The following is a 17488-nucleotide window of genomic DNA, read 5'->3' as shown; positions in this document are numbered from 1 at the left end:
CGACAATAAGGTGACCTACGCCGATTACATGGATACAATGCTTGTCTGCGTCGACTAAGAGTATATATATATATATATATATATATATATATATATATATATATATATATATATATATATATATATATATGCACACACACACACACATGTAAGCCTGTTTCGTCAGCCAAAAACGGACGCCACTAAAAAGAATATTGCGTCAGTCTAGCGACAATAAGGTGGTCCATGCCAATTACATGGATACAATGTTTGTTTGTGCTGGCTAAAAGGGGAAGGACATTTGCAGGTTATTTATTGTTGGCTTAACAGACGAAAAGGGATAAAAATTATAATAATAATAATTTTCTATGCGTGGGTCAAGCCCATGAAAGATTGAAATAAATAAAAAAACTTAAAAAGGTTTTCATTGATCAAAATGATGCAAAAGGGGAGAAATTAAGTCATTCGAGTGAGGTTTTCATTGGCTAAGCAGACGAAAAGGCATAAAAATATAATAATTCCTTATGCATGGGCCAAGCCCACAAATGATTCAAATCAATACATATTTGAATGGAGAATTTAATGTATTTGAGTGGGTGTTAAATGGGTTAAGCCGACGCAAACTATTTATTTCTAGGAACATACCAAAACCTGCATCCAATCTCGGAACCTACATCTAGACACATTTCAAGTAATCCAACAATCTAGAATATCATTTCATTCATTTAGAATTGAAATTGCAAACATAAAATTAAGTACAATGTGACTTTAATTAGATTAAATTACAATAGTCACATATAATCCATAAGTCTATGATCCAAATAAGACAAATCCAGTGATATTATCATTATAGTCACATTGGCATTACATTCTAAATTTTAATACTTAGCCTATACTACTTAGCCTATAGAACCTAGTAGCAGCCACATCGAAACCATAATTTCTAAAGCTACACTATGAGTATCCTATAATATAATTAAGAAAGTAAATTTTTAAAAAGTGTATACATAATTTGAACAAAAATAGAGATGTACCATCTTCAAGCATAATTCTTCTTGAACGAGAGCATATTTCTTATTAGTTTCACCAGCTCTTATAGTGGCTTGTTTTACTTCTTCTATAAGCCCCTCTGTCTCAACCAACGGTCCTAGTCTTGGATGAATTTTGTAGGCTAAAGTAAAAGGTTGAGTGAGGGGTGACACACCATAATGAATGTTGGCAGTCATATTACTATTTTCTCTATCGGAACAAAGGGGTAGAAAAGCAAAGAGTAGGGTAAGAATATCAAAGACGTGGTATAAAAACAAAGGGTGGTGTGTGTGAATAAAAAAATGGGCTAAAAAATAAAAATCAAAGTGTAAAAGGAAGACACAAAAGAAAGATTAGAAATGTCAAGAAAAGATTAGGCTTAATCAAACGAAAAACTTTTCCTTTTTCTTTTTCCTTTTTTCTTTTTCTTTTTTATTTATTTTTATTATATATATATATATATATATATATATATATATATATATATATATTTATTATTATTATTATTATTATTATTATTTGTGTATTTTATTATTTATTAAAATTTAATTTTTTTTAATAGAAATTTAAAATTTTCATAAAACCTTTTATTTCATTCTTTTTATTTACCATTAACTAAAAACATTTTTTATATTTTTTCGAAAATAAATTTATTCATCCGAACAAAATTGAGTGTTGACAGTTGCCCCTCTTTAGTTAGATTTTACAAGATAATATGAGAGTTTAACATTTTCATATTATCGTAAAAAATTATAAGTAAAGATAGAAACACAAATTTATGTTATTTTCATGTTGATTTTGTAAATCATTTGAGAGAGAAACTCCATAGTTAGCTTTAGTTCTTATTGTACATCTTTGTAAAGTTATGGAAGGAGGAAAGTTATTCATGCTCTTATTCTATATATCATCATAAGCAGCTAACTTCTTCTCTAGGTGGGATTGAATGTAACTTCTGAAGTCTCTATACTGCACTTGATTATATATTTATTATGTTCTTGTTTTATTTGTTGGTTATTTAATTTGCTTTTATTGCTTTAGTGACTTGGTCAATCATCATACTCATCAGCACTAGATGTAGAGACATTTGGTCTAGTGTTTAGATTCAATCAAATTTCCTAATGTTTGGCATATACCAGAAATGGATATGCAACTTTAATTGGTCTAAAGAGTCTTGTTCTTAATGTAAGGGTTCCTCCACTTGGATGGGGACATCTTACATCTAACACCGTTAGGCTCTAATTCTCAAACATGAGGTTAGAATTACAAGTAAGCATACTTCCAAGAACATTAAGATAAAGAACATAATTTATAGATAATTAAGAGTAGTGCAATTGAGTGAAAGATGCCAAGTTCAATCCCAACGTCTTTAATCATCATCACTTCTCTTAATTTTAATTTCAATATGTTTTTAAGCTATTAAACCAAATATTTGCTATTGTTTCATTGTCAAACTTGAAGTAGATTATAAATTATTTTTTTATTTACCAAATCCTTGTGGATAAGACCTTGTTGTGCTACAATTGACCTAGTGCACTTGCTGAACAAATTTATAGACCCTCAGGTTAATTGTAGCACCAGAGATTTATATTGATTCACCTTCGTCTGAGGTTACGTCCGGTCTCTTAAACAATCTGCTTAAGAATTTTTACTTATAGCAACGAGTATCACTCTCTCTAGGTTACACGAGTTTCAACCTCTTCAAGTATCTTTCTCAATCTCACCATGAGATAAAAAAACTCTCAATTACAAGGAATAATCATAAAACAATCTCACAATAGAAGTGTGCAATTCAATTCACATGTTACAACTTCACCCAATGAAGGATATACAGTATGGGAGCTCACAACCAAATTCATTAATCGATAATGATATGAAAGTTTCTCAACATTTGATCTTTTGTAAACGACTTCATTTTTTCCTTGTTCTTCTCGTTTGGCTTGCATCTTTTATATAAATATTGCATTTGCTAGCCGAATTCAAATTGCTGCTCTTTATCATAATCTTCTTCATATGGAATGACTTGATCAATTCTTTAATTTGATTTTTTAACTCGAATCTTCAACACCATTCTTCAAGACTTTAATTTTGAATCTGCTGATGCTCTTCAATATATATTATTTCCTTTTATAATTGATCACAAACTTGATTTGAATTATACTCTTTCTTCAAAAGTCACAAATGACCTATTAATTAAGGAATCTTTGTGCAATATGCTTTTGCATTTGAATTATTAGAGCACTAATGTTTCACATTCAATCAACAATTTGTTCATCACTCATTTTTTAATATTCATTTGATTTGAATGTTTGATTCAAACTTTTCTTCTTTCAAAATCTAATCTACTATATATCTAAGAAAATATAAGTATAATGAAGTTATTGAACTAGACATTATACTTCATTGACACGTTTTTTAAATGAATGGTATTTTCGTCAATTTCTAATTGTAGTGTTTTGGCGGTGAAGGATGTTTAATGGTTTGATAGACGTTAGTTGACAAATTTGAAAATCCATCTTCTCCAAGGCAAGGTCAACTGAATCCTTCTTCTTCAAGTAACCTTTTCTTCTATGTTCCTCCTTCTTCTCCATTTCTCCTTCTTCTTCGTTCATGCTTCTTCTCTGTAAGTTCATTTGAGTAACTTCTTACATCCTTCTTCTCCATTGATCATTGTTCTTCATACTTCTTTGTTATTTTTCATTGAAACTTAAATATTTTTGACTTCTTGTTTATTATTCTTCATGCATCCTTCTTCTTTAAGCATGGTTTTTCTTCTTCATGTATTGTTATATTAAACCTTTTTTATGTTGCCAATGATGAAAGGTTTTGTTTTTATACAATTTTTTTTTTAGTTTAGCATGTTGTACCTGTGTTTTAGTATTTTTTTTAGAATACGTTTACAGATGTTGTTCTTAAAAAGAAGTTTGGTTTTTTTAGTTATTTTGTGTTAAACCTTTTGTTTTTGTCGATGTTGTTATATTAAACCTTTTTGTCTTTTTAAGTTTTTTTTTTTATGTTGATCTTTATGTTACCTTTGTTTTTTTTGTTGTTGATCATTGTCTTCTTCATCAAAGGTCATGTTGCACATCGTCATTACGTTATCTCTTTCTTTTGTTCCTTTTTCTCTCTTCCTTCTCGTAACATTGTTTTTCTTCTCATTTTGGTGTCGACGGTGCATTTTGGTGTTCATTGTCATCTTTTTGTGTTGGGGCGTTGCAACACTGCAGGTTCGTGTTGGTCTTGATCTGTTGCGTTTGGGACGCCACATCATTGTTGTTGTCTTGATTGTTGGTTCGCGTTTGAGCAGTTAATCTTGGTCTCTCTCATTGTTGGTCTCGCTCTTGCTCTCATTTTCGTTCTCGTTCTTGCTCGCATTTCATCGGAACTATTGCTTTTTTTTAATTGTTTTATGCTTTTGTTGTCTTACCAACCATTCCCTATTCCTAAAGTATAGGCTTCATTTGAGAGCCAAAGCCTAAACTCTCTTTTTTTACCTCACTTATATATGCTTTGGTTGTAGAAACGAAGTATAATGGCCAAAATAATCTATGCCAAAGCCCTTTCGTCGCACTAGTGTTAGGTCGTCTAGCACCTTCATCGTCTAATGACTTTATTGGTTTGGGTCGTCTAACACCTCATGTTATTCACTTACTTAGGTAGTCTAGCGACTTGGGTTGTCTAATGGTTTAACCTGTTAATTACCATGGTGTACTCATCTAACACACTGACTCGTCCTCATTATATATATTAGACTTTCTCCCTTAGTTGTCCAATGTTGTTTCACTTCTAACCAGAGACTTACTTGTTGGTCAAGTGGCTTTTTTGTTATCGTCAAAACCTTATTGGTTAATGGGGCTCGTCTACTTTAGCATAAAAGAGGTAGCTTAGAGAAAGTGTTTTACATTCTCTGGTGAATGTTGCAAAAAGACAAAACAATTGGAATAACATAAAACAATTGGAAATCATGTGAAAGAGGAAACAATTGGAGGAGTCAGGGAATATAAAGAAAATTTTATTCTAATAATGAAAATAGTGTATCACAAGATGAATCATACTATAGGTGAATGCTACTCTAAGTAGATAATTGAATATTCTGCAAAGAATTTAGAAAAGGAAATGAACAATTGTGCAATCTCAACATAATAAATTCATTTGTGCAAGGTAACCATAAAATCTTGAAACAAGAAAGAAATCCTTTTACTAGTGAACAAGTTTAAAAGCTCTTTAATCTTATGTAAGAATCATCCAATCATAATATGAACTAGATACACAATCCGCACAAGAATCACAAACAAGTAAAATTTCTTAGTTTTTATATAGTAGTGCAACTTTCTCACATCAGAAACACATTTTATTACCTTTTATAAGATTAAACTCGTTCATGTTAAGCTACCAAACGATTCTTATTTTATAGATAAATTATGCATGTACTATTCAATTTTCTAAGAATTTCACAATTTTCAATATTTTCTATATGTACCTGAGTTCACTTTTAATATTTCAATTCAATGTCTAATTAAGGATGTTTTAGTCAGATTATTATATCATTGATTAATAGATTAGGTTGAATGTTATTAAATATGATAAATGATGAATGAATGACAATATTGACAATTGAATAGAGATGAAATGAGAGTGTAGAATGTTATGATTGTGATATAACAAATGGTGTGTGGTGAACATAGTTATTTCTAGGGAGTGAATATTGTGTGAGATGACTAAGTTATGTGTTAAGTTTGGGATTCTAAAGGAGATGATCCTGTTAGAGAAAAAAAATTCAACATCCTATGATTTTGATTAATCGTTGAAAACAAACAAGTGTAAAACATGATCATACTTCATCTGGAAGACGATGTGACAAACAAACAACATATCATGTGAGACACAAGAATTTTGTTTTATAGATGATACAACACTACACAACCTTAGTTTACATTTGATAAAGCATGAAAGCTCTTAGGTGATAAGACATATAAAAGTAAACTAACATCATATTTCACGAAAAAAAATATATGCCTTCTTACTTCTATTTGACAAATAGATTTGTTGGCCAAAAGACGAAACACATAAGAAGATCTCTCAGACAAAGAGCTAAAAGTTATTAGAAATAAGAGTCCTTAAATTCTACACATGAAAAAACAGTTGTATTCACCTAGCCAGCTAAGCAAGCTAAAATGTGATTGGTAATAAAAAATTGCTCAATTTATACAACTTATTTAGGAGCAGTTGTTTTGCAAAACAAGGCTCGATTATTAGCCAAGAGTGAATGCTTTAATAAAAGAATACTCGGGATTAAGCCATAAGTGGCTTGCGAAATTATACTTACTTAAGCCAAAAAATACTTACTTAAGCCAAAAAAATACTTGTAAAAAGAATACTTGAATGGGATTATCTAAGAGTACTTGAGACTTAAGATAATCCTCATGTTGAGCCAAGAATGTAGGCTTGAGAAAGAATACTTGCTTGATCTAGGAGTGACTTGTAGACATAGTATTAAAGGGGCTAGTTATGAGTGACTATAAACTGAAACAATACTCAAAGGTTAGCCAAGAGCGACTATGAGTCCAAAGAATACTTGTATTGTACTTCACAACATTATTATACTTAGTGAAACTCACTTATTTAATTAATAATTGACCGTAGTTTGTGTAATAAGATGAATCGATATAAAATGCTATGTAGACTTTCTCTTTTAATCTCTTCATTTTGCATGTTATTCTACTAATCTATAATAATTTATAAGGAAAAACATTACTTAATAACTTAAACCAAAAAGTTTCTTCGAACAAGTATATTAGTTAATTAACTAAAATCACATCAACTTCATTAGACAAAAAATATGTGACTTATTTCTTGGCAAGTGTAAAACCATTGTCTGAACAACATTAATCAAACAAAACTTGTGAAAAGAGTTTAAAATATTTTCAAAACACAACTCAACCCTTCATTCTTGTTTTTCCTTGATTCACAAATATTGACTCTATTGATATGGGACTTACATAATAAGAAAATATCAAATGGTGAGAGTTGAAAGATGTTCTTATTACCTAGTTTGCATTGTGAAAAAGAAATGTATCTAATGGGTCATAGGAATTTACCCTACCATGAGTGGACTAAGTTCCTATTGTGTAGCCTTGTTGTGGTGACAACATGTGTAGTATGATATCTGCAGATCTTTGATTCTAAATCAACGTATGAGTCTTTTAGAAATACAATCAAGTGTTTGTGATATGTGATGTCAATAACCTATAACATGATGTAGACGATGAGTTGAGAGTTAGGCTTTTAATTTCATGAATGAATTCAAATTGTATCCATTAGAGTATATATAGATGTGATGTAATTGTAATATGTGCACAATTATATACATGTATGAAAGTTTTTAATATTATAAGTTACACTTTCGTGTGATTGTATTGTTCATCAATTATGAATCATGTGTTACACAAAGTAGATGATGTTGTACGAGAACAATCTCATAAGAGATGAGTTGATAATTGATAAAAAAAATATATTTTGTAATTAATATATCAATTTCTTAAAAATGTGTATATGTACATGTATTTTGATTCTTTATCAAGAGAGGTAAATTTTAGTTTGAAAACTTTTAAGGAATATATATATATATATATATATATATATATATATATATATATATATATATATATATATATATATATATATATATATATATATATAACGGCAGACCATCAGAGGGACAGGGGGAGCCACGGCTCCCCCAAAATTTTTTGGATTTTTTTAATATATATTTACATATATTTTTTAAATTATAATTATATATTATTTATATTAAGTTTATATTATGAAAAATAATAATAATAAATAAAATAATAAATGTAATGGGAATATTGATTTATAAAAAAGATTAGGATTTTGTTTTTGTTATAAAATTTTTCTACCATGTAAGTTATTATGAAAATGTGTGAAGGCGAAAAAAATATGAAGAGATAGATTAGAAACAGAGTTTAGAGAACACATAGATTGAGATTGAAATATACATTTATGTATGATCTCTCACATATCAAGCTTAATATCTTATAATGATTTATGTATGTTAGATTTATGATTCTTCTTAGGATGTTTATCCCAAATTAGTATAAACCCTAATTATGATTTTATGGATTCTTTTATGAAATTGGTATGAACCCTACTTATAATTTTTTTTCCAAATTAGTATAATCTTTAATTATGAAATTTAGGGATTTTGTGCCTATGGTAAATTTGGTAAAGTTTTGAATTTATACAAGAGAGATGATAAATTTATATTAGAAAGATTGTAATAAAGAGTAAAAGAATTATTTTTTTTAAGGAGGAAAGTTTTTGATAAAGGTGAAAAAAAATTGCATCTACGTTAATTAAACTTGAGAAATTTCATGAGAACCAAAAATTCAAGACAATTAAAAACAAATATCTAAAGTTCCTAGAGTTACATATAATGAATTTAAAAATTCATTAGAACACAATCCGGAAAAAGTATCTTCAAATTTCACAATACTCACCAAATAAAATTGATGAGGTACGAAGGGCTTATCTAAAATGGTATTCATTGTTTGGTATTATGATATAATAATGAATGATAGTCATATTTTTCTAAATTCTTTTATTATGTGTGCTTGTTTTAAGTAGAAGAAATGAGAAAAGAAAATGAAAATATTTTTCTAACTATATATATATATATATATATATATATATATATATATATATATATATATATATATATATAATATAATTTGACATCTCCAAATATTTTGTCCAAGTTCCGCCAATATATATATATATATATATATATATATATATATATATATATATATGAATATGTTATTCTTGAATAAAATAAAAAAATAAAGAACATTTTATTAAAAGTATAAGAAGTCTTTTTTTGCTAAAAATACTAGAGATAAAATTAGAGAAAATGTGATTGTTAACTTTATTATATTTTAAAATATTTATGTATAATCTCATTTTATTTTCTTTCGACCAAGAACTATAAAATCTCATAATCCACACTGACCAGTGACGAGTAATAAGAGATTCCAAAGAACATTAGACAAGTGCTTAGTAATCACATTTGTAATTTCAATCTTTTATATATATATATATATATATATATATATATATATATATATATATATATATATATATATATATATATATATATATATAGGTTTCGCAACTGAAATTTAGAAAATAAAATATATTAAGAATAATTTATTGCTAAATCAATGATTCACATTAGAAAACTTATTAAAGAAAAATAAGAGGATAAAGAACACAAGAGTTTCAAAACCCTTACAACACCATCAACCTTAACAAAATATCTACCGTTACGATATGACTACTTTCTTCTAGATAAAACAAAACATTACTTTCCCATCTCCATAAAGTATCTTTGTTGTTCCTTAATATCAAAGATTGTTCCAGCATATCAATGATTAACACTTGTCACCCATTACACCATCACTTGATTCTTTAGACTGTTATGAAATTAACATTCTCATCTTTATTTTTCTTCTTTTATTATATATGGGTTATCAAAACTAAATTTCCTGTCTTTTAGGGTTTTCCTCAGATCTTACTAGATCTGCACATTTGGCTCAGTTCATAGGATCGATCCTGATCCACATGGATGAAAGTAAAAAAAAAAAAAAAATCACAAAATTAAAAGAAAAAATTACAAATGAAAAAATTCACAAAATCAAAATAGCAACAAAATTTCCATAAATTAGAGTCAGATGGATCAGATGGATCGTTCTGTGTAAACCGATCTCAAGTTAAGGTAAATAAAGTTGAATTTAATCCAAGTAGGTAAGTAAATTTGATTTAGGTCAAATTGTGTCTAGATCAAACCAAAATTAATAAAATCCACATCAAGTTGAATCCAGTTTACATGGGACATATCGAGTAAAGTCTATATCTAGAAAAATCGAGTTAGACCCACAAGAGTAAGATCATCTTATTCTTCGATGGGTGATTATATTTTGACAAACAAAATTTTAACAAAATTTAACAAACTACTTTTTTAGGTAAAACAATACTAATTTATTACTTTATTTTTATTAAAAATAAAAAATTAATCTATTTAATTTTATTTATATAAACTTTATTAAATTTATCAAAAAAATTTGTCAAACAAATAATTTTCCTTCTTCGGTTGAACTTGTCATATCCTTAGGATTGAAGGGCAATGTTCCGCATTTCTCATGTTTTGTTACTCATTTCAGCAATACATCTCGCTGCACTGCTTGTTAGTTTGATTTAGTTACGCTGAAGGAAGCAGCAATTCAAAGGAAACACCATAGATAAAGGAATTGTACCACTGCTTTGAACTTAACTTTCTTTTATTTTATCCTTGTATTTTCTATAAATCACCCACTAGTATTAATTTTACTTTAATTAGTGTTGCAGCATATACAATGAGGAATCGTTAAATGGGAATTAAGCTTATGAGATTCATTGAGATGCTATGGATGAATTAATTACATGGGAATGGATGGTATAAGGAAGATAGTAGTCACTAACTAATCCATGGTGGAAGCTGCCTCTGGAAGTTTGAATGTGGGAGGCTTATCAACACCCCTTCTTGAGTATTCCCTCCATCTTCTAGCAGCAGCTGCAGCCCTCTTTGCTCTTTCTTTCATTTCCTCCTCTGCATAATGGTTAACATTTTCAACACTGTAACTGTCATGAACACTATATAACCTTCACATAATAGTACTCAGAAATTTAATTTAATTTGAATCCACTAATAATGTATATGTTTCTTCACCTGTCATCAAATCATAGATTTCCAGTGTTAAAAATGTTTAATTTTTTATTAACTGCTTTAATGTTTCATCTAGAAAGTTTTCTGATTGATTGACAGTGTGATGTTGGTAATAGCTACAAGCTAGTAAGATTAGAAGCTGCAAATTTTCATCCACTAATAAGGATTTGCTGAAATAAAGTTCTGAATGCATTGGCAGATAAGAACTGTATATAATCTCCAATAATATTTGCAGAAACCTTTTTGAAATTTCACGTCCAGTACCTGAACTTAAGTCTTTTTGTTTACCCCAAAGATTGTTCCAGAACATATCTGCTTTCTCAGAACCTTTCTCCTTCATCATTCTCAATTTTGCTTGTTCCTGCAAAAGCACTCATAATGCTTTATGATGTGAAACTAACAAAGAATCACAACTTTTTCTACCCAAGAGAGAGATATTGCAGATGGTGTGAAATACTTTTGTCAAATGGCACTTTCTATCTTTCAAGAAATAGATGAATGTCAGTAAAATTTCTTAAGAGACCAAACTAATGTCAACAAATTTTTCAGTGATCTTTAATTCTTAATACCACAAGAACCTACATTTTTCAGAAGATAGTTAGACAAAACAATGATAATTTGCAAATAACAGCATGCAAATAAGTGATTCCCCACTAAACTATGAAAAGAAGGTGATTGAGAGTGAGTTCTTACCAGGACTTTTGCCTGCCTCTTTTCCCATCGCGAACTTGCCTAGTATGGTTAAATTGTGTTAGAGGAAAAAGTACACAAATAGTACATTACATATATGCTAGAAAACTACAATCTTAAGCATAGTGATTAAAAGATTTTCAACAATAATACTGCTACCATGAAATATTGTGAAAAAAATGCTTTCGTCTGCCATGCTTTCAAGACCTTTTAACCATTGTTTCAGAAGTCAGAAAGTCTCCGCCATAATGTAGCTAAAAATTTGGAAAGAAAAAAATCTCTGAACATTTAAATAACCCAGTAGAGTTATTCTCACCATTCTGAAAACATCATTTGATGCTGATCCCATTCCTGAAAGCATCAGGGCAACCTGTTCATATTTCTCTGCTCAGTAGATGTATTAATGGTATACAAAAAGCTTAACCACAACATGAACAATTTTGTTTTACCCCATTGGTTATCTAAAAGATTGAACTTTCAGTTTACAGAAAGAGCATTATCATTACATTACTATGAGGGACAAACTGCATGCATTTTTAAAAAAAAAATTACATTAGGTAAATTGAGGCTTACGAAAATTGATCAGAAACAATCAAGAAATATTAAGGTTTGAAAACTTAAAACCATATGCTGCTTGGTTAAACTGTTTCTGTTATATCAGTAGCCATCTGACAGAAGAAAAATAAGAAGTGACCACAGAATATTAAGAACAGAGACTACAAGGACAAAAGGATCCAGAAGAAGCAAACTTTGTAAATTTTCCCTTACATTGACTCTTTCTACACGGCGCATTTCGTCTTCAAGCAATGATAGTTGTGCGGCTGATGTCCAATGAATGCAGTCAACAGGGCTAAAACACAAAAAAGTTATTGTTAAATTATTATCTGAAATCTCCTTTAGCCTAGTAAGTTCAAAAGCAGTGCTTTTTTCATACCAATGATCTGAAAACTCAAGTACCCCATGACAACAGTAGAGATTTAAAAGGTTAAATATATTTTTAGTCCTTAAACTTTGACACAAATCTGGAATCCGTTCCGGTCTGAACTATTATACATTTTAGTCTCCAAACTTTAAAAATGAATTGATATAGTTCTTTTAACCCAATTTTTAAATTTTTTTAGACATGTAAAATATGTTTCCCAAATAACATTATGGTGTGGGAATGTGTCAAATAATATAAACAACTCAAATACTAGCATGAAACACGTCTAACTTGTCAAAAACATTTAACCTAATTGTATTAAAAAGACTATATCCATTCATTTTTCATATTTGAAGATCAAAATTTATCAAAGTTTAAGGGACGAATTCTAATTTTACAATAACCTTCAAGGATTAAAAACATATTTAACTAAAATATCAAATGCATTGAAACAACATTAAAGAGAAGAAGATGGTTTAAATAACATCTAAAGTGTTCAAAATTAATGATGTTAATGGAAACTAGGGACACAAAAAGTGAGTGATATGAGCAAATAATGCTTATGGATTATACCAACTATCAATAGCCTGTTGAACTAAGTCAGGTTTCCCGCATTGGCTGTACACTCTGGCTCTTCCAAACTCTTCCTCTATTCCAAACACATCACAGGCTACATTGGCACAATTTTTGCATCCTGTCAAGGATTTCAAGTACAATTACACAACATGCCTTGGAATTGTTCTAGTCGAGGATCAAACAAACACAATGAAGCAACATCTAGGCCTATCAAGACATGAAGCATTGTAAATTTTAGATATCAGTATTGTCTCTTTGGCTTTACCAACTCCTGGTAGATTAAGAACAGTTTCATATGCATAACAATATGAACATATAAGATAACATTATAGTTTCTAGAATGAGAAACAGTACCTATGCAGCTGAATTCATCAACAAAAACATGATCCTTCGGACTAGACTCGTCCCGAAAAGGGTTAATGGAAGTCAAAGAATACCCATGAATTTCATCATAAATCATGCGCTGAATGGGATCACTAAGCACCTGCACTGAAATTATCAGTTTACTATATACATAAACAAAAAACTTGAATAACAATTTTCACAAGATTTAAACTTTCTAATATTCAAATCAAAAACCCACCCCATACACTTCATTGATGAACGTGCAGAAGTTGGTTGTCTCAGGATCATTGCCACTCAAATCTGGGTGGCAAGCTTTCATGCAATTGTAATAGGCCTTCTTGATCTGTGCAGGAGTGGCATCTGGAAGCTGGTGAAATGGAACAAACAACAAAACTGTTGAGTCTAATTTTGATGTATTATCAATAAATTTTTTACTCTATCCACTAATACCAAATCATAAAAAGAGTATTTTTTATTCATTTCACTGTGTAAGAATATTTTTGGCAGAATGAAACAGAGGAAAGAAGAAAGTGTGATACATTACCAGACCCAGAACTGCATAGTAATCATCTGCAACAGTGTCACTTGTTGAAAACGATTTTTCCTCAGCAGCAACTCTTACCCTGCCACACCCTCTTCGTTTGCCATTGTGTGTCACAGAGTTCATGTGGGTTGCAGTTTTTGGCAGCAACCTCCATGAGCTTCTGGAACAAAATTTCTGTGATGGGTTATGCAGTTTGAGAGGTTCTGTGTACACTGGAGAGAGTAACTTGGCCATTCAAAAGACCAAGAAGAGAAACTTCTCCAGATGAAATTCGAATTGAAGAGTTGAAACTAGAAATCAAATCACATAAAAAGATAAATTAAATTAATAAATTGTTGATATTTTCTTTTGGTTGATAATTGGAGATTTTTAGTTCTAATTTTTAAGGAGGAAGAAATTTGGGTTGAGAATATCAGAAGCTGTGTTGCTGACGTGGCTGTGACGACCAATGACATCCACAGAATTTGGACGAACCAAATATGAATCTAAGAGAGTGAGAAAACGAATCCAAGTTGGTTTTACATGAGAATGGCACGTGTCACCATGTGCAATCATGTGGCATCGTGTTCCACACCTGCTTATAGAAAAAATCGATGCCACGGATATATTTTGTTTTGATTGTTTTAAAATTTTACTAGCATTTATCCATGCAACGAATCAAAATATATTTTATGAGAATATATTTTATTATATATAAAATAAAAAAAATTATGTGATGTTTATTTAAAATAATAATAATTATTAAAATAGTGAATAATAAAAAATTATGTTAACTTTATTTATAATAATATAAATTGTTTTTAAGTATTATGATTTAATATAAATAAATATGTTAAGTTTAAAACCACTTGAATAATTAAAATATATTTGTGTTCTAAACAGTGTTTATTAACACAAAAAAACCTTTTAACGTCTGATTTCGATGTCGTATAAGGTGACGTCAAAATTAATGTCTAAGCAAATATCCACGTTAAGTAACGTCGGTGGTGTGCTAGCTAGATATTAAGTAACGTTGGAGATGGATGATGGAGACATTAAATTTCGCACATTTGAGAGTGATGCAGTGTCGATGTTATGTAATGTCGTGGTGTGCAAGAGTATACGTTAAAATTGTCCATTTATTTACAAAAACGCCACCGATCATTTTTTATGTTGGTGTTCTTTTGAACAGATGTTAAAGAGGTGACGTTAAAGGCCTTGTTAGTGATTATTTGTAATAATGATTATGTTTTTAGAATATAAACAAATAATTGTAATGATTCAAATTTTTTTTTCAATTTTTTTCAGTAGAAAATAAAAAAGAAATTTAAATTGTCTCTTAATAGATGATATGGATATCTTTTTGAAGTTGTTATTGACATTTAGAATTTAAAATCTTTCTACTTAATGAATTTTGTTTTGGTGGATCAATTAGAACAACTTATAATAATATGAAATAATTTGTAAAATTTTGTTTCCACTATAGAAACATTTATATATAGATGTGTATAATGGACTATGAATAAATATAAATTCAACTTTAGAAAGTGATTTATTTTTCGCTCTTATTTATTGTCACAAAAAATATAAATATGTGGGAAATTATTTTCTATGAAGTTTAAATGACAATCCTAAATCAAATCAATTTTTATTATACAATATTTTATTTTCGATATTTTTACTTGTAATTATAATAGCAGTTGCTCAAATCATTTACTTGCAACTTTATTTTATTACAACTATCAATTAGATATCATTTGTCTAATTGGGTAGTTTTTAAAAGTACTGTAGTTATACTTTCAATTTAACCTAAATATTTATTGTCATTCAAAAAGTTCAATATCAACTATTCGGCTTGAATTTTGCTTGAATTTTGTGATCTTCATCTGATTGACTATGTGTGTTTCGATTTCAATTGTTTTATGCATTTTGCAATTTAAGATTTAAAGCTTTGCAATTTTTTTTAAGATTCAAAGTAATGTATTGATCACTTGACTATATCACATCTTGATTCTTTTATAACAACAACCAAAGTTAGATTAAAATCACCTTACAAATAACAATTTTACCACTACATAATTATCACTCTAGGATTAGATTTTTAACTTTCACGATATATTTTAAGTTCAATAAAATTTCTCAAAACATAATTATTTAATTATCGGTGTTTAGTATCCTATAATCAATTTGATATTCATCAATATTTCAAGTAGGTAAAATTATAATAATTCATATATTAGACAAAATTGTAACGTCCCATTTAAGTAATAAAATAATTAAAATAATTGCCTAAGAGACAGACAAATACATGGGTTACAGTCCTAAAGAAAACTCATACAAGCAGGATCTGATCCAAGATGAACTAGGTAGCGAGATCTCTATTACCCTGTTGACCACGAGGAGTTCTCGCATCTGCTCACATCAATAAATTGATGATCATCGCAAAAAGAGAAAAGCATACACAGAACATACAAATAAGCAGAAAGGGTAAGCTAGCGTAGAAAAACTTTTTATCATACAATTCATACATTTTCATAGTTAAAGATACATACATCAACCAATCATATGATGACTCGCAAACAATACATTAAGACTCAAGACGCAACTTATCTGGATACATATAATTAGTCGGATTCACCGGATACTTGCACATGTGGTAGCCTTTACTGCTCTATCGAGCTAATTGTCAAAGGGTCTCATCCTACCACTCACAAGGTTAGCCTTAAAGTGTCATAGGCCTCCTACTACTCTCACCACTTGAGTTAGTACACTCTACGTGAGATTAACTAACTCTTTAGAGTGTCATGATGCAATCCTTACCTTGAATCCTTACTAAATTATATAATGAGGCATCACCACGAACTTCATGAAATTATGTCCTAAGTATGAGGAATCACCATGAGCTCCCACTAACAGGGGTCATGGAATTATGTCCTGACCAATGAGGCACCACCACGCAACCATTGTGGAATTACGTCCTGACCACTGAGGCACCACCATGAGATCTCACATAGAGATTCATCGAATTATGTCCCGACCAATGAAGATACTACTAATTAAATCAAATAGGATCTCCCCCATGGAATCTCCTATATTCTCACACAAGCATTTGAAGACAAATGTTAAAATCATACAACATATTTCTCTCTTGGAAAATAACTAATTCTTATAAATTTTTTTATCCAATCCAACTTAACAACACATTATGCAAACAATTTGGGATTTTAGAAATAAAACTACAGCTTGTGTAAAACTCCAAAAATTTTGTATTTATATTCAAATTAAATATGATTGAATCAAGAACCAAATGAAACAAGAACAACTTAATTGAATAACCATAAAGAAAGTTATGCACCAAACAAGCAACAAAGGTCAATGTTGTTAACAACCAAACTATAGTGATCTTGCGATACAAACTTCTCTCACTACAGAGCTCTGATTCAAGATTGGACCGGTTTAAGTCAGGAACTATGTGTTAAGGATCCGATTTTAAAATATCAGCTCAATCCAACGGTTAACGAAATAGGAACCTTCATTTTACGAAACGTATGTTGTGTTGTCAACAACCAAACCACAGTGACCTTGTGATAAAATCTGCTATCACTACAGAGCTCCGATTCAAGATCCGACCGATCAAAGTCAA

At 29.7% G+C, this 17488-nt stretch overlaps 1 protein-coding gene across 2 annotated transcripts; it reads right to left on the bottom strand.

Moving 5' to 3' along the window:
• Positions 1-10346: 10346 nt before the first annotated feature.
• On the bottom strand, positions 10347-14194 carry LOC114168931 (chaperone protein dnaJ C76, chloroplastic-like). Of its 2 annotated transcripts, XM_085668532.1 has the most exons (10): positions 13867-14194; positions 13561-13689; positions 13332-13461; positions 12975-13095; positions 12248-12329; positions 11796-11849; positions 11639-11686; positions 11483-11521; positions 11054-11150; positions 10347-10672 (listed from the first exon to the last, which is right to left on the bottom strand). In XM_085668532.1, exons 1-10 carry the CDS (start codon positions 14098-14100, stop codon positions 10545-10547), a joined length of 1062 nt encoding a protein of 353 aa, XP_085524658.1. In that variant the 5' UTR covers positions 14101-14194; the 3' UTR covers positions 10347-10544. The 2 variants fall into 2 exon arrangements, with proteins under 2 accessions (XP_085524658.1, XP_027909711.1); XM_028053910.2 differs by lacking the exon at positions 11639-11686 and having other exon boundaries at positions 13867-14184.
• Between the last annotated feature and the right edge of the window lie 3294 nt (positions 14195-17488).

The sequence above is a fragment of the Vigna unguiculata genome, chromosome 11 (assembly GCF_037176805.1).
Source record: "Vigna unguiculata cultivar grain cowpea cultivar isolate G323 ecotype 2 chromosome 11, ASM3717680v1, whole genome shotgun sequence".
NCBI classification, from domain to species: domain Eukaryota; kingdom Viridiplantae; phylum Streptophyta; class Magnoliopsida; order Fabales; family Fabaceae; genus Vigna; species Vigna unguiculata.
Note: the sequence above shows the minus strand (reverse complement) of the source record. Positions and strands in the feature narration are given on the sequence as shown.

Coding starts and splice junctions, on each gene's coding strand:
- LOC114168931 (XM_085668532.1), bottom strand. CDS start 14,100: ATGGCCAAGTTACTCTCTCCAGTGTACACAGAACCTCTCAAACTGCAT. Junction 13,690..13,866: donor ACTATGCAGTTCTGGGTCTG/GTAATGTATCAC, acceptor CCATTTCACCAG/CTTCCAGATGCCACTCCTGC. Junction 12,330..12,974: donor CAACAGGCTATTGATAGTTG/GTATAATCCATA, acceptor TTTGTGTTTTAG/CCCTGTTGACTGCATTCATT.